Consider the following 24,212-nt stretch of genomic DNA (forward strand, 5'->3'; position numbering starts at 1 on the left):
TGCTGAAAATAGCTGATTATGAAGTTTCAGTCCAAAGACTATGACTAAACTAGAATTGAAATTTGCTGCCAAAAACAACACTGCTTTCAAGTGTCATTTGTTCAGTTTTCAATCTTTCTTGACTGGTGGTGGTGAGTGACCCGGCTCCCTGATGTCTCTCAGCAGGCAGTAAGACGTCTCCAGTCAGCACAGAAGGAGGTGCAGGAGGAGGAGGAGGACCGGGGGGGGATTGCGACACGGCAGGCGCCGCAGGGAGGAAGAGGAGATGGGGCTCCAGCACAGCGGTGACGGTCAAGAAGCCGTCCATCACCATCACCACAGACTCACTGAAGGTAACTGACACACGATTTACTGGCATAGAGCAGATCCATCAGCATCACACCACTAGCCTGGAACTCACCTATGCATTTTATGGCATAGCCAAACTATGCGCAGCTGCGCGACATGAGACTAATTACTTAGAGCGATAGAGAGAGAGTGTGTGTGTGTGTGTACGTGTGTGTGTGTGTGTGTGTGTGTGTGTGTGTGTCAATTTAACAAATTATGCAGACGATCAGAAATCAGCAGAGAGTGAGAAATGTTTGCGCTAATCTATGCCGAATTGAAGTAGACTCAGACCCAGACTTTTTTTCTCTCTCTGGAAATAAAAACGTCTCGGTTTCCGAGGCTACATCACCACTGACTCCGTTCACACTAGTGGGCGACAATGAAACGAGCTACAAATAATGTCCAATGGAAGCAGTGTCATGAAGCTACAAACTGATGTCCTAACACATTTTAGCGCTCGCTCCAATGACACGGTGAAGTGCCGGTGAAACATATGACTGATTGACACTTCTCCATTTGCGGTCACCTCTCTCCACAATTCCTGCTCCGTTTTAATAAATGGAAGGAAAAAGTCATTCTCGCTCTGAACCAGTTCCCTGAGCTATTTAAACCTGCACAATGCGATGTGTTGTGAGCTTGTAGGTCGGCTATTTCCGCCGAATATTCGCCTTATGTCAGAATAGGTTCATGTTGTTAAATTCATACGGGCTACACGCCAACAAAAATGGTAACGTGATCAAAGTCGTACGATTTGTCTCGCACGTTACCGCAGTGAAATGTGTTCTCCGCATTTGACCCATCTCTCGGAGCGGTGAGCTGCAGCCGTGCCGCACTCGGGAATTATTTGATCAGTTGATTTGATGGCGTTTCATGGCGTTTCTTTCTAAACTAACGTGCCGCTCTTAAGGCAGCGGATCTCAACCTTTTTGGTCGTAGTAGATACTAGATGAGCTAACTTTATGTTGCACCCTTTCCTTCCCCCCCCCCCCCTCTCTGGTTTTCACCACCCTCCCATGATTCTCTTTCTTCCACCTCCCCTCTTCGCTCACTCCTGTCCAGTCTTTGATCCCGGACATCAAGGTGAGCCAGGAGGCGGTGGTGGAGTTGCACCCAGAGGAGCTGCAGCTCTCCGGGGACGAGGACAGTCAAGGCCCCGACAACAACAACAGCAGGACCGACCAGGACAAAGGCCTGAAGATTAGACGCACCGTCACACAGGTCAGCATGGGAGGTCAAGCACTGGCTACTGTGAAAACGCATTGTTGTTTTTGGGGGGCAGAAGAGGGTTTGCTTTTTGCTCTTTTTCCGAATAACCAGTCCCTGCCGTTCGTTGGTCTCCTAGGTGGTGTCCATTGACAACCAGGAGAACGGACAGAGGAACGAGGAGGAGGATGAAGAGGTGGTGGTGAAGCCGGAGAGAGAGAAACAGCGCAGGACCTCCAAAGACAAGAGGAAGAACAGTCAGTGTGAGGAACCCAGGGACGCCCAGTCTCCTGTCAAACACGAAGCCGAGGCAAAGAAAGGTGAATAGAAAATCAGTTGCCAGTTGTGTATGTATGTGTGTGTGTATACTGCCACGTTTGTTGTTTTTATTCAGCTCTCGTGTCGTCAAACAGCGACATGTGAGGCGTCATGGTGAGAGGATTGGTAAGCCACGCAATTAAGCAATATTGCACGAGAGGGTGTGGGTTAACGTGATTATTGCCACGACAGGGATGCGGTAAGGAAAGCCACGAAGTCGAAAGTCGTGATTATTGCCACTGAAGTGGCAATAATCACGTTAAACCACACCCTCAAGTGTAATATTGCAATTCTACAACAGTTACCCTTAAAACTAAGGGTGACTACATTAATGACAGATGTAGTCACTACGACCACAAATGTCCCATGAAACTAGCTAGCCTAGCCACCGAGTTTCCCAGCGCTCTGGGAAAACAGAGCAGCTGAATTCTTTGTTTTGATTAGGTGGTGAACGGTGCTGGTTTAACCCACGGCTAGAAGCCGTTTCAACCAATCGGATTTGCTTCCTCGAAACGACCTGTTGTAGAATAATGATTCTCTCTCTCTCACCGCCCCATCTTGTCCTCCGTTCCCTTCCATCACACAGTCACCCCCAGCGACAGCTTGGTGCGTCGCTCCATCAGTCAACAGAAATCCGGCGTGTCCGTCACCATCGACGACCCCGTGCGTACGGCGGCCAGGCAGCCCTCGCCGCCGCGCTCCGAAGTCTCCAACATCGTCCACATCACCAACCTGGTCAGTCTGTTTTCCTTCGTGTTGTTGTTTGTTGTGCACAACATTCCCTTCGGTTCTGTCGGCATTAGTGTATGAACAAGACGTCTCACGTCTTGCTCCGCCCTTATCGCCACCTTTCCGTCACCACGCCCCCATTCGCGCTGACCCAGAAAGCCCTTTGACCCTAAGTGATCCCACGGTATATCCCTTTGATGCCCTTCCCTATAGGTACGACCTTTCACCCTGGGCCAGCTTAAGGAGCTGCTGAACCGGACCGGCAGCATGGTGGAGGAGGGCTTCTGGATCGACAAGATCAAATCCCACTGCTATGTCACGGTGAGTAACGCACTCCCCTCGTGGTGTTCGCAAAATGCAAACGTTTTCTAAAAGTGGGAGCGACCTTCAGCGTCGGTGCTATCTGTGCTACTGAGGCATTCCCACTGGTTGTAATTGTAAATGGGTTTCGTTATCAACGTTCTTGTGTGGGAACAAAGCGGAGAGTCTATAATGTGAAACAAATTGCAAGGTAGTATACTGGTAGGCATTTGAGATCCCTGAAGTGTACAGTTGAGCACTGTCACCTTGGAGGAGGGATATGCAGACATATCTGACTGTATCGCAGCTTTAGCAAAGTACATAGCAAATTGCACTCATTAGGTGGCCACGCCTTAAGGCTGCCACCTCATCGTTTGCATTGTAATTGCAACATACATTCCTTACTAATAACTCACATATTGACCTACTATCGACATGAATTCAGTATATGATTCAGTATTTGGTTCTAATGCCTGATGGAGAGTGGCATGTTTTCCACTTTTCTTTTATTATTTTATTTAAAAAATATATATATTTTCAGACATATCTATTGGATATATATAGTGAAAGATCTTCCCGTTTCCCCTGTTGTTAGTTGTGTTTCATGGCAATAATATATTTTCTGATTTCTTTGTCCTTAGTATAGATATTATATATATTATAGATATTTATCCTGTCTTGGTACCATAAATAGAGACTTCTTATTGATACTGTGTAAGATGACAATGGTTGACACCTGTGTTCAATTACTCTTGATTGTATCTCTTACTCATGCATAAATACCACACTTCCTGTTACCTTGTCACAAACGCTGAGGAAGGCCAGACAGGCCGAAGCGCGTACGTTTTCAGTCTCGGAGGTAAATAAAGTCATGTTAAAAGGACATATAATGAGTGCTGGCATCTTCTTCATTTCAATTTTGTCCTTTAGTATACCACATCAGAAGAGGCCGTAGCCACCAGGACAGCCCTCCACGGGGTGAAATGGCCACAGAGCAATCCCAAAGTCCTCCACGTGGACTTCTGTCACCAGGATGAGGTATCCCACCATGTCAGAACATTAACCTTAGGATGTTTTTATGTTTTTATTTTTTGTTACAGAACCGGTTTCACTCTCCTTTATTTAGGTGTTTACTTATTATTATTATTGTCTGTCTCCAAGTCTTCCTTTACTAATACTGTAGTTTTCAATTTATCATGACCCAATTAGCCCTTCGCTAAACCCCACCCCAAAAGTGATTGTCCAATGTCAATCAATTTGGCAACCGTTGTTAAGGATGGCAAACTTTCGACACCTCAGGCTCATAGATGTCAATGTTATTTTGCATGGCTTCATTGTTGAACACATACACGGCTTAAATTACACGACTGACACACCCAGGTGATGGCAATAATACTAATCACTGTAGTCTTACCGTATAGTCTGTTGGTTGTTAAAGTTGACTTAGTTGGATACCGTTTCTCCCTCTAACATTTCCTCGTATTTCTAGTTCATAGCCAGTGCATAGCCTACTGCAGGCCTTGTTGACTACATTTAGAATACGTTTTGAAGCTCTTGTTACTGAAATGACCGATTATTTACATGGAGAAATCCTGTCATTTAACATGCATCTCAATGGATGAGAAGGACAGCTTGCCATCGCGGAGTGGGTCGGGCTTAGCGAAGGGCTATTTGCAGCTGTCCGTGGTCATGCATACATACATACATAGGACTGCCACCCCAATAGCAGCTTTTCAGTGCCTTCTACCAGCTCTATTCATATTTTTAATTCATAATTTTAATGGCAATAGAAAGATCCGTGATATACACACTATCTCATTTTCACACGGCAATCCTATAATATTAGAGACCCAGTCCTGATGATGGCGGTAACTAGACTAGAGCGAATCTGGCGATGTCAACGGAACATCAACATCCGCTAGCTTTCTGCACTGTGTTACACAGTCGTCTGTCCGGGATGCTATGCGATCGTTTATTTGAATATCTAAGTCAAATTAAGCTCGTGCACGTGAGGATTTCGGACAGTTTAAGGGACAGACAGACACACACACACACACACAGAGCTGCGTAATGGAGCAGAGGCACCGCTCCAAAAATGGAACATGTGTGGTTGAGAAAACTACAAATCTTTACTCTTGCCTCTTGTTTCCATGTCCTTGCAGCTGGACTTCCACAAGGGTCTCCTGAAGCCAAACCGAGCGGAGGAGGACCCACGCGGGGTCCAGCTGGGCGGAGGAGGCCCCCTCCTCCCACGACTCCCCCCGCTGATGATGCCGGAGCGCGACCGGGACCGCGAGAACCGGGGCGACCGCGAGGGGCCCGGGGCGATGTTCGCGAACGTGCGCGACCAGTGGGCCGAGCGGGAGCGGGAGATGCAGAGGCGCGAGAGGACCCGCGGCGAGCGCGAGTGGGACCGCGACAAGATCCGCGAGTTCGGGAGGCCCGGCGAGGAGGACGGGCAGCGGCGCTCTCGCTCCAGAGACCGAGAGAGGAAGAGGAGGGAGCGAGCGAAGAGCAAGGAGAGAAAGACGGACAAAAAGGGTGAGACGGGGGGGTTCGTCCTGTAAGGTCACTGTTTCTGTAGAGGGGTGAGACGGGGGTTCGTCCTGTAAGGTCACTGTTTCTGTAGAGGGGTGAGACGGGGGTTCGTCCTGTAAGGTCACTGTTTCTGTAGAGGGGTGAGACGGGGGTTCGTCCTGTAAGGTCACTGTTTCTGTAGAGGGGTGAGACGGGGGTTCGACTCACTGTTTCTGTAGAGGGTGAGACGGGTGGTTCGTCCTGTGAGGTCACTGTTTCTGTAGAGGGGTGAGACTGTAATTTGCAGTGAGTCAGTGGTGGTATAAATCACCCCTATGAACAATAATCAGTGTCTAGCAACGACGTCTTAAGGAGGTTGCCTCTCTATTGTGCTAGTTGTGATGTTCTCTGGCATTACCTAATAGTTTAGATTTTATGTATTTACTCATTTTATATAATATTATTATCCCCCGATTAATGTTTCAGAGAAAGCAGACGAGCCTCCCGCCAAACTGCTAGACGACTTGTTCCTGAAGACCAAAGCAGCTCCGTGCATATACTGGCTTCCCCTCACCGAGGAGCAGGTTAGTCAACTCACACACAAAGTAGCCTGGAACTCACCTATGCTTTCTATGGCATAGGCAGCTGGGAGAAACTGTGCGCAGCTGCTGGACATGAGACTAATTAATTAGAGCGACACACAGAGAGAGAGAGAGAGGAGAGAGTGTGTGTGTGTGTGTGTGTGTGTGTGTGTGTGTGTGTGTGTGTGTGTGTGTGTGTGTGTGTGTGTGTGTGTGTGTGCGTGTGTGTGTCAATTTAACAAAGGTGCAGACGATCAGAAATCAGCAGAGAGTGAGCGACGTTTGCGCTACTGTATGCCGAATTGAATTTTCCTCCCTGGAAATAAAAACGTCTGGGTTTCCGAGGCTACACACAAAGCTACCCTTACACGACTGAATTAGTGAAAAGCTTCTGGCGAGAAATCTAGCTACTTTTTCTGGTGAATTGGGGACAAATCGTGTTGACAGGCGCCAGAGATAAAAACCCTCATTTTTCTTAATTTTCCTTCTCAGCCTCAAATCCTTCTAAGTTGGCAAAACTAAAAGTGGTCGGCACGTCTGGCTCAGTGGCTTCCTCGGCTCGGTTATGTGCACAGACTGCCACAGTGCTTCCTCCTTTCTTGCTCTGTGTGACAGAGCAAGAAAGGAGGAAGCACTGGCAGCTCACTTTAGTCTGCTAGTAAAAATAAAATACACACTCAAATGCATAAAGTATTAACCTTCTAATTCCTGTATGGATCGGAACAACATGGCGTTTTAAACGTTAGTTGAATTGAGGTATGTTTTTTTATTTTATTTCAATGTGTTTAAACGAGCGGCGGATTTTACGGGTTCAGACCACAGCACAGAGAGTGCCTCAGTGTCGAAATTTTTTTTTTCTGGGCTGGCTACATATTTTCGTTAAAAGTCGCTAGGGACGCTAAAAAGTCGCTAGTCGCTGACTACAATTGTCTCACCAGGTTTATCAACCGGTTTTGGTCACTCTGGCAGTTTGCATATTACTTGCTGTTCCCCTGTGCGGTCCAGAAACCAAAGGTTTATCCAAATTACTCTCCGTAACGGGTTCAGGATTGGTGATGTTTCTGGCAATGCGATTTGACTCGTTAACCTTTGCTTGACTCATTGAGTACCGAGTACAACTACAGTCCTCTGTTTTCTCCATTTCCAAGATGACTCTACTTTTTGAAACTATGGTTTGAAATTAATTTTGAAATCCAAATATGTGTCAGCCATACCTCATACACACTCACTCGTGTCTCTTAATTTAACACACACACACACACACACACACACACACACACACACACACACACACACAGCTACAAGAGTAACTAAGATGCTGCTTTTCTTATATTTGTTCTCTCTCTCTCTCTTCCAAGTCGGCACAGAGGGTCCTAGACCGCGTGGAGCGGCAGAAGGAGCGAGAGCGGCGGCGCGAGGAGGCGGACAAGAAGCGCGGCGAGGAGGCGGACAAGAAGCGCGAAGAGGAAAAGAAAGAGCGTCTCAAGGTCCGGGTGAAGGAGGAGCCGCGCGAAGGAGGAGGAGGAGGAGGAGGAGGAGCCGCCGCCGCACCCTCAGCGAGCGCCAGTGTCGCCGCCGGCCGGGGAGGTGACAGGGACAGAGAGAAGGAGAGGGAGAGGGAGCCGAGAGGCCGAGACCGGGAGGGAGGAGACAACAAGCGGAAGGAAGGATACAGAGCCAGAGGACCATCGGACCAGAGGACCACCACCACCACCACCGCCGCCGCCACCGCCGGCAGTGGGCAGCGGCGATCCCGTAGCCGTAGCACCAACGCCAGAGACAGACGTCGCTGACGAGCCCCCAACGATGGGACAGAGGGGTGCTGTGGGAGGGAGATAACAGATTTAGGGATGGGTTGGAGGGGGGGACAGCACATAGCAGCTGGATGGATGGGTCGTGTCGTTGCTCTCGCTGTGTTTCGGTTGACCGTTCCACTCGTCTCTCCCCTCTGCGCTTGGATTTCCTTTCATCACAACACCGTTAACTGTTAATCGTTAACACCTGTCCCGACACTCAACATACATTTACCACAGCTTGTAGTTTTGATCTGAGGGTTTTTAATTATTATTTTTTAAGAAACATTTAAGGTTAGTCTAGCTCCCCTAGCTAGCTTCAAACCTTGTCTTCCAAGGGGCACTGATTTAATATACTGTAGTTCCTTTTACTAGGTCCAATAATGGGTTTACTTGATACTAGTAAGAGGTATTTTGAATGCAAAGAGTCCAGTACGATGATGGGCAGTGTGTCCTCCATTATCTCTATGATATGTAGTACTGTAGTACTGCTGAGTTGCCCCCAGTCCAGCAGAACAGATGTATGGAGGGCGTTGGTTACGCTGGCTCCCTTTAGTCTTGGCCTCGCTGAGGTTTTGGAGGGGCCCCGCCTCTTTATTTTAGTTCTGCGGGCGCACAGTTCCTTCCTCCTTTTGGTGCCCTGTAATAATCCTCTTCTCAAAATAGAATCTGACCCCTCAAAAATGTTTTCCACAATCAATGTTTAGTAGACTTATTTTTTCAATGCTAAGTTGTGTGTGTGTGTGTGTGTCCTACCAATTTTGACAGACCTCTTGTTGTAGAATGATGTGAAGGTTTTGTTTTCTCCAGATTTTTGTACATTATTTTAGTTAATTTTTCTTTTCTTTTTTTTTCTCCATGGACGGTTGTGTTCGAAGCACATTAACCCATTCTGAACGGGAACCCATTTTGGTGTTGGCATCATGTTATGCTTTAGCTATTTTTGAAAAATCGAAGAACGACTGACATTTTTAGAATCTGATCTCAGGTCAGAAATGGGTTAATCAGACCAGTGTGTGTCCAGTGGAAACCTCGTATGAATCTGATCTCGGGTCAGAATGGGTTAAGCATGTGTGTGTGTGAATTGAAGTCCCTCCACTAAAACTGCTACAGTCAGAACACTGTTAAGACAAAGTCTTGTCGATAATGAAGGACATAGTGTTGTGTGTGTGTTGATTATAGAAGTGGACATATTGTCTGTCTATAGTGGGTTCATGTTTTGGGGAGGGGATGACATTCTGCACCATGGACATATGGATCTGTAGAATGACAGGAAGCAAGTCTTCCCTGCACTGATTCCCTTTTCAGAAATGCCTACCCTGACCTTGCTCTCCTTTGAGGTCTGGGGGAAAATTCAAAGAGTTTATCCTTTAAAAGAAAAAAAAAATATTGTTACATTTTTATTAGTGCAAAGTTTGATTTAAGTTGACGTTTCTTTTTTATTTTACTTTTATTCTCCTGTAATTTGCTGGATGTAAAGCATAAAAATAAATTTAAACTTGAATGATCAGATGCATCTGCTTTGCCTTTCTTGGCTCATGAGATTGTGGTGTACGACAGAGCAGCTCATGAAGTAATGCAGTGATACTCAACCTCAGGCCCGCGGGCCACATCAGGCCCGCGGGACCATTATGACTGGCCCACCAATGAAAATCTAAAAAAAAAATCTGGAAAATGAAATAAAAATAAATAAATCTGAATGAAGTTATCTTTAATTACATTATTATAAGTGATACTATTAGAGTTGTACTATTACTCGAACGAAAATAAAAGCTTGGGGGGGGGGGGGGGAGATGCAATGCAAATGAAAGACATATACTGTGTATCCCTATTTCCTGACATAATTTTATAGCTAAACAGACAGAATTCTATTTTATTTGAATGATGAAACCCAGCTGCCATTAATAGTTGAAAATGGAAATTGCGGAAATTGTAATTGCGGAAATTGCGGAAATGGTGGAAATGGAAATTGCGGAAATTGCGGACATGCGGAAAAGGAAATTCCGGAAATGGTAATTGCGGAAATTGCGGAAATGGAAATTGCGGAAATGGTAATTGCGGAAATTGCTCTTCACTTATAGCGATCTATTTTCAGGTAGATTGTTTTATTTTACTCAGTCAGCCATATCACTACACATTTATTTATTTACATATTGTGTGCATGCACATTGTACTTTGATACATTTTGCGAAAATAAAGCAATTGAAAGAGAGAAGTTATCAAGTATCATTAATGTCGTAATTTTATCTACTGGCCCCTGGCCCCTTGCCATTTTTGTGGCCCACAGGTAAATCTATTTGAGTATCCCTGAAGTAATGGATACATTTAATCAAAGGTAGTGCAAGTGGTATGTTTCAAAGTATTTTGTTAAAAGCCTGCGGCTATTTTCTGAGTAATCGCTATAGTGTTTTGTTTTAAAGTTAATGAGTTTCTCCTGCTCTTAGTGAACATAATACACATTTTCAGTTGGGTTGCCATTGCTAAATTCATCAAACGAGGGAACTGCCTGCCTAGATATGTCCCAGCTGGCCTGCTTGATGTGCTTAAAAAAGGCAACTAAAAACATGGTGAAGCAGCGTTCTGCTTCTGTGGACCGATGGCATGGAACAAACTCCCACTAATACCTTCAACAGGCAGCCTCTGCAGACATTTAAAAACACAGCTCAAGACCACCTTCGACACTCATACTTTTAAAATTGTTATTCTTGTCCACGGTATTGCATTACTGCTACTCTTTTAATGTTGCCTTTGCTTTTCTGTTCTCTATTGCTTTTCATGTCGAAGTGCAAAACAAATAGTTCATCAGCTTCAATTTTAACCATAAGACTTGAGTGCAGTCAATACCATAGTGGGGTTGAATGGTTATCTATATCTAGTTAGTTAAGTTTGGCTGGAGTTAAGTTGACTGCCACCTACAGGTCCATACTTGCATCTACAATGTAGGCAATACATTTTGAACACGCAAAAAAAGAAATATTTAATTACACCAGAGTGAAATACAGGAATGTTTTTCTCATTGTACTTGTTCACTTGACAAATCTCATACAATAAACAAAAGTAAATTAAGTGCAAATTGTTTGCTAGCAATATTAAATATACAAAAACTGTTAAGCAAATTCCCTTGTTCTTCTACAGCAAACAGTAGCCATGGGGGTAAAAGCAGTAGTTTGTTTTCTTTCCCGTTCCCTCATAACTATGGTACAGTGATAGTACAAAAAAACAACTAAGATACAGCAGGAAATACATCTGATTAAGGAACTGATCCAAGGTGAGTCACGTCATACATACTGTACAAAAATAAATGTCAACAAAGTCATGTATCAAGTTCATGTAGTTCAAAATAAAACTGGAGAAATTAGAACCGTTCACAATGACCTTGAAACAAAGAATATGTGTAACTGAAGTGTGAGTGATTCAAAGAATGTCGGAAGAGAGATAAGGGTGACGAGTTTGCACTTTGCACACACGGCTCTGCATCCAGTTCCTCAATGCGTTGCGAGGGGGGTGGGGGGGGAACGTTATGATCGGCGCACACGATTCGTGTGACATGGAATGAGTTCCTCAGTGTGTGTTGTGAGCGGGAACGCTGTGAGGGGTGCACACTACTCTGTTCATGTGACAGGAATGGCAGAGGAGATGAGTGTCCAGGGGGAAGCACTGGGAGCCGGGCTTATCTGACAGCTGTTTCCCACACTCCTGTTGGATGATGGGGTGAGAGAAAAGAAAGAGATAGTAAGACATCCATTATTATTATTATAACACACTACCTGGCAATGGTCTAGGAGGAGGATAACACCTCAACTGCCCATTTTGGAAACATCTTTTGCACATGTCACAGGTTGATGTATGTGCTACCCGTTTTTCTAAATGGCCACAACATGATTTTTCAAAAGGAGTTCAAGTGTGTTAATGGTTGACAATGCTTGTTGTTACAATGCTTTAAAACTGACATGTCACACTACATCCTTGGGAGGCACCTATTCGGCAACGGTTCCGTTAGTAATCAAATACACAAATCCATGGAGCAGTACCCTCCAGGTGTAGCTAATCAGTGTAAAGCTTAGCCCCGCAAGCAGAACCCGAATGTAGTAAAGTTTCTGACACTTTTATGACTTTACTGCATTGGGTCCTGCTTCACGCTGGGCTGTCGCCAGTTACGCACAAACAAATACAATGTAAACACGCCATGAGACGGACTTCTGTGCGCTTTTACCATGTTTATTCATGTATTGACTTACGAATGTGCGAACTATAAGTACCTTACATACCATACCGACACATCTCCTGTGTCGCGGAAGCCGTTAAGTATTTTTAATCCATGATTGATTAAAAATGTCGCTTCTTCCTACCTTGTTTATTGACACCTCATTGTACCGCCTATCTGGCTAGCTAGTGGTGCTACAGCTATGACGGAGCAGATCAGAGGCAGGGACATAGCCCGCAAAGCCAACCGCACATCGGGAGGCGGTACAATAAACGGTAAATAAACAAGAAGAAATCAAAGCGACATTTTTAATCAAACATGGATTAAAAATACTTAACGGCTTCCGCGACACAGGAGATTTTATCAGAGGTATGTAAGGTACTTATAGTTCGCACATCCGTAAACAAACACAATAAAAAGCGTCCTAATACCGCGCCGATCGACTAAACGATGAGTTTGTGTATATCCGCGTCCCAACAATCGCATTGAAAAATCTTAGCGTGACCAGGAACCCTACGTTAAAGCGCCCATCAAATTTCATAAAAGCTTTATGTAGGGTTCCGAGAGGGGCTATGTAAAGCTGTGCTTAACCCATTTTGACCTGAGATCAGATTTAAAAAAAAAAAGTCTTCTACATCCTGACAGTTTTCTGAAAAAGCTATGTTTCTATGTCAGTGGTTCTTCGATGTTACATCATCACTGACATTTATTTAAAGGATATCTCCTTGAGATCCATCATCCTCGGGCACAACACACAGACAAAACATCAAGCATGTCAACAAACAGTAAGCATAACAATCAAGGACATACACAGAGGCTCTCCCAACCTCTTCAAAAACACTACATCTGAGACCAGTAACGTCTGCAATGAAACACCTTTCAAACAATAATACTAATAGTAATGACAATAATAATGGGAATAATAATCATAATAACAGTCAAATAATCTGAATATTCAAGCCCTATCCCCACCAAAAATACACAAATCAAATATAAATCTGAAACAACTACAGATGGGTTTCTGGTTGGCAGCCTAATGAAGCCTTGACAATATTAAATGAGGAAACTGACAAGTTGTTCCAGTCGGACGGAGCTTTAAACTGAAAAGCACGTCTCCCAATGTCATTAAATGTTTTGGGCAGAGTAAACTAAAGTTGCTGAGTATGTCTAAGACTCAGAGGGTATCTAGAGTTATATGGAAGTAATGGCTCGTTTTAAATATGATGGATAGTTTAAGTAAAATATACTGACGAAGGACCTCTTGACCATTGTATTTCAAAGTAAATACACTTAAAAATAAAAAGCAGCCAGTGTAAATGTCTCCACGCTTGGAGGAGTCAACCAATTTTGAAGTGTCATACATGACACGATGTGTCCCCGGGTACGCCGGACACCTCAAAACAAATCCACAGTGTTTTCCGATAAATTATATAAACCATAATCAATAATAGGAAATGACAGTTGTTGAACAATGCGTTTTTTTTCTTATTGTAAAAAGTAAAACATGACGAGTCAAAAGGCCATACTGACCTCACAGTGGTAGCACTCAAAGTGATAGTCTTTGTTCATCGACACCACCCGGAGGATCTCCTCGCTGCCCTGTGATGTAAAATGAAGAAGGAAAAAAAAGATCAGAAGTCTAACAGACACTGGAGGTACAAACTGCAGGGGTCAGAAATACTACGGACACTTGATTATGTGAATTTGTTCATCGTTCACGGAGTACCACTTGGGTGGGGTTAATCACAGAATGTAGATTATACAACACTGACTTACTTGCAACTTACTAGCTAGTCATTGCATTGCCCCACTTGGCAAACCCCACCCAGCTGGCTCTTAGGTAGGCTAACAAACCATGAGCAGTATTGGCAAACACTATTTGACAAAAGGTCTCAAGAGAGAGCACAAGCCAAACGCCACAGCCAACAAAACAAAACACATTGTTGGTTCATTTGGTCAGCCCTCACCTCAACGTGCATCCACTGAATCTGTATGCATGCATGTAGTAACTGTACAGAGTTCTCCAAAGTATTCACCGGTTTTCAAGTCAGATTGATAGCAAAAATAAATAATTCTGGTTTCTTGAGTTGTTTCAACAGCTAGGTAAAGTAATCCATAATATTCGTAGTCTAATATTCGTCTAAAGGGCCGTCAAAAAATGCGATTAAAAAAACAAATTAGATGTCTATTCTTAGATTAGACGTCTATATATATATAGATGTTTAAACAACCGCTAATCAACGTCTAAAAAAAACTACACTTTTAGCCGTTTTCGCATTTAATAGCCGGCTATTGCTCAGTGGGGTGGTAAACTGTTGTAATGTATAATTGACTGTTTTATTAAACATTTCACCCACCACAGAGAAGAAGTGACTACACACACAAAAACACACAAAGAACTTGGCACACCTACCTCAGCAGGTAAGATAGGTTGTAAACATGCAGCGCACTTTGGAGCAAAAGTCCTGTGAAAACAATAAAAGAAAGCAAGAGTACTAATTTAGTTATAGCAAATTTGTGTAAGAGAACAGTGCTGAGGAAAAGGACATTACTGTGACATTCCTGCAGGAAATAAAATTACACGTGGCATTTCCCCTCCTTGTCATCATTAACCATCATTTAAACCACTTAAACCCTATATACTTTATTGACAGGAGTCGCGCAGGGGTCTGTAGTACTTCTATGCCCGCCTCCTTTATTCCCCATTCTTGCTGCCGAAAACAGCCGTATATAATAGTCTACAATTGTACGAATAGTACACGTTCCGAGCATTTCCGATTTTTCACCCCAGAATTTTGACTCGAGGGTTCATGTGGTTAAACACCTATAAAAATGGGATAGATATGCGTTAGCAGTCACATGAAGCATAGCGTTCCTGGGTAACATCAGAATGACAGTTTAAAAAAAACTCACTTGTTGTAGTCGGCCACGCAGTAGATGTTGCTGTGTTGGTCCACGGTGAAGGGCACGCCGTCTAGAGCCTTGGAACAGACCACGCAGCGGAAGCAGCCAGGGTGATACGAGTTCCCCATAGCCTGAAGGATCTGACCACCACACACAGCCCAATGCACTCCGTTAACAACGAGGTACCAAAACACATACATATCTAAAAAAAAAACAAGTGTACCCCACAACACATCATTGTGAGCTTGTAGATCTGCTATTTTCCCAAAAATGTTCGCCTATTATCACATGCCCAGAATAGACTATATGATTCATGTGGTTAACATGGATGAGTGTGTGATGTACACACAGACACCCTTCCCTTACATAGACCAGAGATGGCGACTCTAGTTAGTCTTCGACTCGAGTCGCCACAAATGGGACTCGACTCGGACTCCCCCCCTCAAAGACTCCAGACTCGACTCAGACTCAATGACTCGTGGAGTATCGACGAGTCATTACCGTTCCCCTCCTGCAGCGCAATTGCCCCCAGGTGCACGGAGCTCAGCTGATTTCATTCATACCCACAGTGGCGAGGCCTTTCATCATAACATTTAAATATGAAACGAGACGAAAGTAAACAAATATGTTTGGCTCCGCATCGGCCATCCAACGTCATTTAACTCGGCAGTCGTTTAATGTTGATGAGACGATAGGATTGTCCGTGAAGGAACGTTTTTGAAACCTTGGGCGGTTCTGGTTGTGTAACTCGTTTCATGTGCAGCTGTGGTTGCTGACCTCGTTAAACACCAGGTAATTAATGTTCACTGCATTCATGTCAAGTTCCATATGTTGCCCACCAGGCAAGTAATGTTACAGTTATTTGGTTACAAAAATGCTTAGTTGTAGTCTATGCTCCACGCGTCGTGCATCATTGATTGTGACCAAAATAACAAATCTGCAAGCTGTCAACACGCATTGAAACGGCGTGTGGACAGCTTGTATCCGTTTTCTTGGTGGATAACAGATGACGCACGTTGCGCATTGGGACAAGCCATGGGTTTGAGAGGCTGAATGATGAAAACCGTAAACTTAGAGATATTAAATAGCCTATAAAACAAGTTGTCACTTATAGCTGTAGCTCTGTAAACATTTCACAACGGACAGTTGGACATAACTCCCTTACTCAGTGGAAAGTAGAGACGTTTAGGAGGCTAATGATTTGAGACTCGGACTCGTACTCGACCCCCCAAAGACTCTAAACTCGACTCGGGCTCAACCCCAAAGACTCCAGTCTCAACTCTGACTCGAGCTCCGAGACTCGTGGGCATCTCTGCCATAGACACACACACACACACACACACCTCACCTGTTCTAAAATAAGGTGGCCACACACATTACACTTCTCGGCAGCTGCCTGGAATCCCGAGAACTGCAACGGGAAGTTAGAACCGTTACCAAACAAGTCGATTTATTTTCAAATGTTTTGGAAAAACTCTCGATTATGACATGATGTTGTGCATCTGCAACGGAGACAAATCATCATCTTACCATGTAATCCTCTTTACAGTACACAGAGCCATTGACATTGTAGAAGTCCTTGTTCCTCAGGGTGCGACCTGGCGTGGGGGGGGGGAAGCAAACGGGAGACATTGAGCGTTTGCAGAAAAATCCCTGAAACGGCTGCCCACCGAGTCAGACCGACCCGTGAGGGGCCATTTTTACACCAGTCGAGATAACAAAAAAAAAGGGAGTGCATTTTAATCATAAACAGTCATGACAGCTGACAGCGGCATGAATTTCCGCGACAGAAGGCAGACTGTTCAAGGGCACTTCAGGTCTGGGTGTGCAACAGTTAAACCCTAGCTAGTGTCCTTATTCAGGGGTGACCGTTAAAAGGTGAAAATAGCAGATCAATGCGTTGCAAGTGCAACACGATGCATTGTGAGCTTGTAGATCTCTTATGTAGATTAGCAGACAATTTAGTTGGTTAAAAAAATCTATTCTACTTTGTAACGTTGCTATAGAACATTGGAGAAGAAGAAAAAAAAGGGGGTGGGAAAGCGCTTCAAGATTCTAATAATACACATTTGTCATTGTTTAACAGTTTTTTTGTGTTTATCACATATTTTTTGTATTTGGAACATTTACATTATTTTTTCCATTTTATATCACTGAATAGCTGTCACATACAAAATGCCCAATAAAAACAGTATTAAAAAAAAAAGATTCTAATAATAATAAATAGAATATAGCTGCAGCTCTATTCGGGTCACATAGGGCATAGCTTTCCAAGAGAGACAGGACTCACCGCAGGACACGCAGGTGAAGCAGCGTGTGTGATAGAGGCTGTCCAGGGCCTGACAGGCGTTATCTGCCCCGTACACGCCTTTGCCGCACTTCACACAGGTTCCTGTCAGCACAGCGGGGACACAAACACATGGCGGGGTGGTTTAGTCGAGGCCCATATCACTCACCGGCTCCTTAACGCTTCACTTAACGAGGCATTCCTACAAGATGTGTCTGAAATTCAACTCCTAAGTGTCAACACTTGTAAAATCCTCCGCTTCGCACAAACCCAGGGGATTTTCACACTGTTAAACCCCTGGTTACTCACACTGCCGTGTTTACTTTACGTCCACCCTGGGTAAAAAAAAAGGGGGAATTCCCACCTAAATTGACCTGGAATTGTTATTCTGTTTTTATTTATATAGGTTTGTGCATGGGACTTAACAATCAAATTACCTTTGTGTGCATCTTTTCAAAATTCACGCATGGAAAAAATAATCTTGAGGGCCTTTAAGCTAAAAAGTCACACTTTAAATGAAGGAAACATGAACATTGGACATTAAACAGGCTAAAACAGGCATGTCCTTCTCCCAAGATGTCACCAAAACAAATCACTGCAGTCAATGAAGTAAAAGTGTCCCTGTGTTCTATTAATGAATACCTGTATGTGTGGTTCAGGTTGTCTAATCCTTCTCAGAGAAGGTGTAATATTAAGTTCAACCATTCCATTTATTTACTTTTTAGTCTTTAGTTAGGTGTATTGTTATTTAGGATATGTTTAAGTCATACAAACTATTATGACTTATCTATTATCCTTATAGAAAAAGAAAATCAAGTGTGTGGCTGTTCAGTGGTTTGAGCAAATACCTAATGACTTCACAAGAGTGAGTCAGTGCTTCAGGAGCTTATGGCTACATGTTCAAACACTGGGCTGTCCTTCCTTACCAAATGAAATAACAACACAAACGGACTACTTTGCCATCTCTGCTCAGTGCTACAGCTCGAGGTGAGCGCATGCAAGTGTGTAGACTTCCTTCTCAGAGCTTCCCAAGCCCGTCTAAATGTGTGATTTATGATAGCATGAAACACAGAAAACAACTACAAAATAACAAACCTACAAGCTCACAACACGTCACCAACACAACACATTGTGAGCTTGAAGATCTGTTATTATTATGCACGTGACAACGGCGCGCAACTAAGTATAAAATGAGGCTTAATGGCACCGAGGAGACGAGAGTACAGTATTGTATATCTCCCAGGGGCACACATACCTGAGCAGACAAACAGGCTATAGCACACCGCCCCTGCACACGCCAAGGCAACATTACACACACACACACACACACACACACACACACACAGCAGCACACGCATGACTCACACCCACACACATAGTGCGTTATTATGGCCTAAAGTCAAGGGAGTGTGTGTGTGTGTGTGTGTGTGTGTGTGGTGTGGGCGGGGGGTTCTTACACACCCTGCCACAGAAAAAACAACATGGCAAACCATGGCCACACTAGTTGACTGGATGTCTTCTGACACACACACACACACACACACACACACACACACACACACACACACACACACACACACACCCCCTGATGCCCTCTGTGACTCACACTAATGGCTGGAGTCAAGTTTATATGGAACATGCAATTTGTGTGACAGACTGCACTCTGCTGTGTGTGTGTGTGTGTGTGTGTGTGTGTGTGTGTGTGTGTGTGTGTGTGTGTGTGTGTGTATATATATATATAGAGTATAGACTTGCTAGATTAGCCCTCTCAGACATTAGCCTGTTCTTTGCGTGTATATGATATATGCTTCAGGTGTATGCATGCATGTGCCAACATGTACAATTGCATTGCTGGTGCTTTTCTTCCAATTCTTTTTGTCTATTACGCGTGTACTTTACTCTGAATGTCAGCGGTGGCAAATTAAACTTGTTCACCCTTTCCTGGCTTCCATTTGCGTCCTCTGTTGTCGAGGCTTTTATGTTATGGATGGCCAAACACATGGTCTTGTCTGGAGTGATCTCTGAGGGCCAATGGTTTCCCTCTTTTCATGCACATATCCTGCACATCTCTGTAGGCTCATATTAGGCACCCACCTTCCTCCCATTCACTCACTTTCAACAACAACCATCAATCTATCCATGCACCCATCCAACCATTTCCTTTAAGATAAACCTGTAATCTGACAAGTGGGCAAGTGGGGAAGACGATTATCAAAGTTAGATTGAGACGAGCTGGGGGTAAACTAGGAAATGAATGGACCCATAATAAGCATATGGCCATATGCACTTATTAAATCAGGAATGTAATTTGCTAAATTTTGATTTACTTTGGACCTACAACTCCCATTCACTAGCACTAAACAGCAGATCAGAGTTCTTTCTTTTAGCACCCCATCAAAGTCAGTTCTGTGCTAAGGTCACAGGTGTAATCTTTCTTCCCCACTCTCCTGACTCGTTTACCTTTTTACAGTGTGAGAATATCGTTTCAAAACTAAAGGATTCTAGTGATCTCACCAAAGAACTCCTGTCGATTCTCCGTGGTCTCTCTGCCCGTGCAGACTCCCGGTTCCTCCTTGGCTTTGGCCACTCCTCCCGCCGAAGCGGTGATGAGTGTTGTCGTGGTAGTGGGTTTAGAGAGAGTGGAGGCCATGATCTGAGCAGATTGCTCCTTCAGCATCAGGCCCCCTAGCAGCCCCTCCCCTTCCAGCGCTGCATCTCTCAGCAAGAGCCGGGTCAGCTCCTCCTGGTACCGAGTCCCCGGGAGGTCAGAGTAGCGGGCCCGCTCTCCCGCCTGGCCCGACTCCCCCCCCATGGCTCCCCCCGCCCCCTGCTGCTCCCACCAATCGGGGCCAGCCCGGTAGCACGCGGACGCCGGACTTCCCACCGCGGGCGGATACGAGTGCCGGCTGTCGTGAGCGCCCGGCGGCGCCCCTCCCTCCAGGTAATGAGTCCAGGCCTCGGTGGAGGAGTGCGCCCCGGCCCTTCCTCCCGGCCCTCCGTACCCCGTAGCAGAGCCCCCTGCCTGCAGGGAGGGGAACGGCTGTTCCCGCGGGAGGCACCCCGAGGCCGAGTACCGGCTATCGTAGCCCAAGCTAATGCCGCTGGTTCGGTTGCTGCTGCAGCGGCTCCCCATGGGGCTTCCTCCTCCGCCGCCGCTGGCCGTGCTGGAGGCGAAGCTGGACCGGGGACTGACCAGCACGGACTCCTGGAGGCTGAAGGAGGAGCAGGGGCTCAGGGTCGGCCCCGGGGGGTAGAAGAAGCCTCCTCCTCCTCCTCCTCCCGCGGTCACATCTGAAGGCCTGTGTGGCGGGTGGGACAGCGACGCCGGCCTGGGGGTCTCCCACAGCTCGCTGCCCGTGCTCAGACGCTTGTAAAACAGCGCCTCCTGGAGGGACAGGCGCTTGTGCCTCTCCGGCTCGGGGAGGTACACGGCCTCGCCCATGCCGGCCCTCGGCGCCGAGCCGTAGCCCGGGTTGGTGGCGTACGCCGGCGGGGGTCCCGGAGGCTGGGAGAGGAGCTGCTGCCGCCGAACCAGCTGCTGGAGCTCCAGGGAGTAGCGCCGCTGGTTCAGAGAGGCCTTGGACCCGAAGGCCCCCGACGGGTCACAGTCCCCCTCCCCCAGGTAACAGGACGCCCGCTGCTGAGGGGAGCGGCGTCTCAGCGGGGCCAACGTGGAGGAGGGGTGGAGGGGCTGCTCGGCGTCCGAAGGCACGGCGCCCACCGTGGAGGAAACTGGAGGTGGAGGAGGAAGAAGCTGGGTGGAGGACACTCCCATCCCTCCTCCTCCTCCTCCTCCTCCTCCTCCTCTCCCACTAGGTTGAACACATGCCTCGGTTGTGGTCGTGGAGGCAAGCGAGAACTGGCCAGATCTTGAGGGTGAGGCAGTTGCGGAGCTGGGTGCCAGCGACAGACCACCGCTGCCCCCGGAGACACCGACGTTACCGTTGCTGTTGTTGGCGTTGTTGGTCACGTCATTTTTCTTCTTCGAGCTGTTGAATTTCACACTACCTGAGTCGGTTAACTTCAACTTCTCCAACAACTTGCTTATTGCTTGCTTATCCATGGCAACGCTGGTTTGGGTTTCTGTCCGTCTAAACGAAGTCAAGTTTTAGCTTTGGAGGATTCTGAGAACTAAACCCATTACGTTAAGACATTAATTACTCTATTAAATGTCATCTGAGCAGGTGTACAGTAGGACAGTAATGTTCACTACAGCAGTTGAAATGCCCAGCAATCAGACTTGTGTGGATATAGCCTGCCCTGTATCTCTCAAATGTTGAAATGAACAGGGAGAGCTACACAGACCTCCATGTACACAATAAATACAGAACCGATAAATAAAATGTTTAAGACATTTTAGGGTGGTAGCATGACTTAAAGGTTCTCAGAGCCATCTTCTGTGTCCAACTGTGGCAAATCCATAGGGGCAGGTACTACAGGTAGGCATTAGAAACCCCATTGATTGGACGACTGCACTAATAGTTCAGCAATCCAACAAAGCAATGACGACAATAAATACAAGGACATATCCAGGGCACTTTAAGTGACCTACTATGGTCGTAGATGGTCTCCATTTGCGTCCCTCGTGTCTCTCCGCACCTGCGTTGTCTGTGTTGGGGAAGTGTTCATAATAGTTAGAAACCTCAGGCGGCAGCCCTAACTTATCACATTCAACAGTAGTCTTTCAATTAAAAGGGCTATTTTCAAATCCTAGTTTCGCAAAGCTTTCCCTTCTCTCTCTCTCTCTTTTTTTTTTTTTTTACAATGGCTGAGAGTGGTGTGGCAGTGTACACCTTATAGAATGTCTTCTTATCGGACTGAGGGGCTCGCAATGGAGGCAGCAGATCATCGAACTGGTGAATAGGTTTGGTTTGAACGTCCGATAAATAAAATTGACTTATCACGAACAATACTGTGACCTGGCTCCCAACAGACGAATGCTATGTCAAAATATAACATCAAATTGTAGTTTTAAGCCTGCTAAAGTAAATCCCACCAAATATGGTTTGAGACACAATGTGTAACTCCGAAATAACATGTTCCACGATTTTACCTTTGTGGTAAAAGTAGGCAAAAAGTCCCGTCCTTGTGCAGTAGTTTGTGCGGTTCTTTAATGGGCTTCTTCTTATCAAGTGCGATAGAAGGAGGAATCTCTCAACACACTGTGGACAGGGGCTTATTGGTACAATGCATCGTGGATTCAGTAGAGATAAGGAAAAGAATCCGTTTCTGCAGGGGATATTCGACTCGTCCGAGTTATGCCATTCATCTCTCGATGAAAGACGCTCAGAAAGGGGGAAAATGGTCCACGGGGCTTTTATCTCACGTCCACAATGAAGAAAACACATCCGTCCTCCGCTCTTCTTTTCATTGCCGTGTTCAGAAAATAAATAATTCTCTCTTCAGCCCCGAAAATAAGCGGAAAAGTTAGTTGGGCGCATGAATGGAAGCAGATCGCAGTTACATCGTATCGACCCAGACCGGCGCCAGGCTTCAAATGGACACGGATTTAAAAAAATAAATAAATAAAAACCCGTCCAGGAGCGGAACACGGTCGACAACTAGGTTTCTTTCTTCTTCCCCTAAATTACTTACCTCCCCCTCTCTTCTCTTTATCAGTCAGCGGTGGCTTGTTTCCCCCACCAGGCCGCCGGGACACCTTTCCACCAGCAAATCACTTGATTTCGTCATTCATACGCAAAACTCCTCTGATGGATGGATGTCCGCTCCACTGAGAGAGCCCTGGCTGGAAACCATGATGCACAATTAGAATAATAAGAGATAAGAGAAATAAGACGAGGTGGATGTGGTCATGTGGATCATCATGCTGTTTCCATTGTTGTACTACCGAACATGTGCTACCAGATCTACCTCATTAACAAGGCCTTAAATAACCACTGTATAGTAAAAATAAAATAAAAAACATGTTATGCTAAAGTGCACAAAGAAAACAATGTCAAAAGAAGTAAGTCAAATGAGAATTATTGTAAGTCCACTTATTTATTCCCCCTTTCTTGATTGACAATCATTTAAAAGTATTCGCCCCAGGAGTTTTGAAAACTGTATCTTTCACAATGCGTGTATTTATTTATTTACCTTCAATAATAGGGACTCTCCAACAGGATAGAGTCTTGGATAACTTGTTACACAACTGCGTTGTTTAGACAACAGCACTACTTTGTTGTACCACCAGCCTGTGGAATGTGCGGAGGGACACCGCTGGGTGGTTCGTCGGCGGCCGGGGTGAATTTTTTCGGCGTGTATGCGTTCTCCAAGGACGATACAAAGTAAACATTCCGCTACTATTTCAGGCCCTGGTCGGGCCTTTTTTTTTTTTTACTCGGCCCCCGATTCCACTCATTTTCCGGCAGTTAACGGGGGGCCATGCGGGGCGCTGATAAAGTAGCCCCATAATGTTGTTTAGCATGACTTGTTTGGATAGGCTTGTCGTTTTTGTCTGCCCCGGAGCGCAGCAGCAGCAGCCATGGAGCAGAGCCCCCCCTCCCTCCTTTGGCCCTTGCGGTTGACTGGAGTTCCTGCCTCGCAGACTCGCGCGTTCATCTCGGCTTCTGAGCTGAGCCTGCGAGTGAGAACTTGTCTGAAAAGCCAACAGAGGAATTCTTCGCGGCTTAGTGGCGGGGCACACATGATGATATACAAAACACACACACACACACACACACTCGTCTCTGTAGTGTAGAATAGAGAGAGAGCAAGAAACAGAGTCATATCGTCTATCGATTATAATTAGAGATAATTGAGATTCTCTCTTGAGCTCGCGCGCACGCCCGCGGGAGAGAGAATTCCCAAGCTTCAGTGGCGCGGACGTTTACTAAATAAACAATAGGCTATTCTACCATGTACGCTACAAAAGTTACAAAACAAACAGATCATTTTGTTCAACAATATAATCTAATTGACCTTGGGGGTGGCGGTGGGCTGAATTAAGTGGCATGTGTGCGCGTGGCATCCGCGTGCGCGTGATCGTTTGTGTCATAAATAATGATTTCTCAAGTCAATCGTTACATTGGTTAGAAATTAGAAAGTGA

The 24,212-nt window shown here is 45.5% G+C and overlaps 2 protein-coding genes across 3 annotated transcripts in view; one reads left to right on the forward strand and one right to left on the reverse strand.

Annotated features, from left to right (window-relative positions):
* acin1b (apoptotic chromatin condensation inducer 1b) overlaps window positions 1-9,278 on the forward strand; it is a 28,567-nt gene extending 19,289 nt beyond the window's left edge. Inside the window, exons 9-17 of one of the 2 annotated variants that reach the window (XM_080791967.1) lie at window positions 163-332; window positions 1,387-1,545; window positions 1,670-1,850; window positions 2,435-2,583; window positions 2,791-2,898; window positions 3,808-3,915; window positions 5,040-5,418; window positions 5,881-5,978; window positions 7,334-9,278. In XM_080791967.1, coding sequence (XP_080648093.1) covers window positions 163-332; window positions 1,387-1,545; window positions 1,670-1,850; window positions 2,435-2,583; window positions 2,791-2,898; window positions 3,808-3,915; window positions 5,040-5,418; window positions 5,881-5,978; window positions 7,334-7,768 — 1,787 coding nt within the window. In that variant the 3' untranslated portion in view covers window positions 7,769-9,278. The remainder of the gene's footprint in view (window positions 1-162; window positions 333-1,386; window positions 1,546-1,669; window positions 1,851-2,434; window positions 2,584-2,790; window positions 2,899-3,807; window positions 3,916-5,039; window positions 5,419-5,880; window positions 5,979-7,333) is intronic. The other variant, XM_080791968.1, reaches the window with a different exon arrangement.
* Window positions 9,279-10,732: 1,454 nt separating this feature from the next.
* ajuba (ajuba LIM protein) lies at window positions 10,733-23,332 on the reverse strand. The gene is made up of 10 exons (XM_080792675.1): window positions 23,260-23,332; window positions 22,217-22,909; window positions 19,678-21,771; window positions 17,167-17,268; window positions 16,407-16,474; window positions 16,225-16,287; window positions 14,886-15,016; window positions 14,386-14,437; window positions 13,503-13,571; window positions 10,733-11,464 (listed from the first exon to the last, which is right to left on the reverse strand). Exons 3-10 carry the CDS (start codon window positions 21,224-21,226, stop codon window positions 11,330-11,332), a joined length of 2,169 nt encoding a protein of 722 aa, XP_080648801.1. The 5' UTR covers window positions 21,227-21,771; window positions 22,217-22,909; window positions 23,260-23,332; the 3' UTR covers window positions 10,733-11,329.
* Between the last annotated feature and the right edge of the window lie 880 nt (window positions 23,333-24,212).

This window comes from Protomyctophum bolini, assembly GCF_963924005.1.
Source record: "Protomyctophum bolini genome assembly, chromosome: 20".
Classification (NCBI taxonomy): Eukaryota; Metazoa; Chordata; class Actinopteri; order Myctophiformes; family Myctophidae; genus Protomyctophum; species Protomyctophum bolini.

Coding starts and splice junctions, on each gene's coding strand:
- ajuba (XM_080792675.1), bottom strand. CDS start 21,226: ATGGATAAGCAAGCAATAAGCAAGTTGTTGGAGAAGTTGAAGTTAACC. Junction 16,475..17,166: donor CTTCACCTGCGTGTCCTGCG/GTGAGTCCTGTC, acceptor CCCCCACGCCAG/GTCGCACCCTGAGGAACAAG. Junction 14,438..14,885: donor TGCGTGGCCGACTACAACAA/GTGAGTTTTTTT, acceptor TTGTTTTCACAG/GACTTTTGCTCCAAAGTGCG.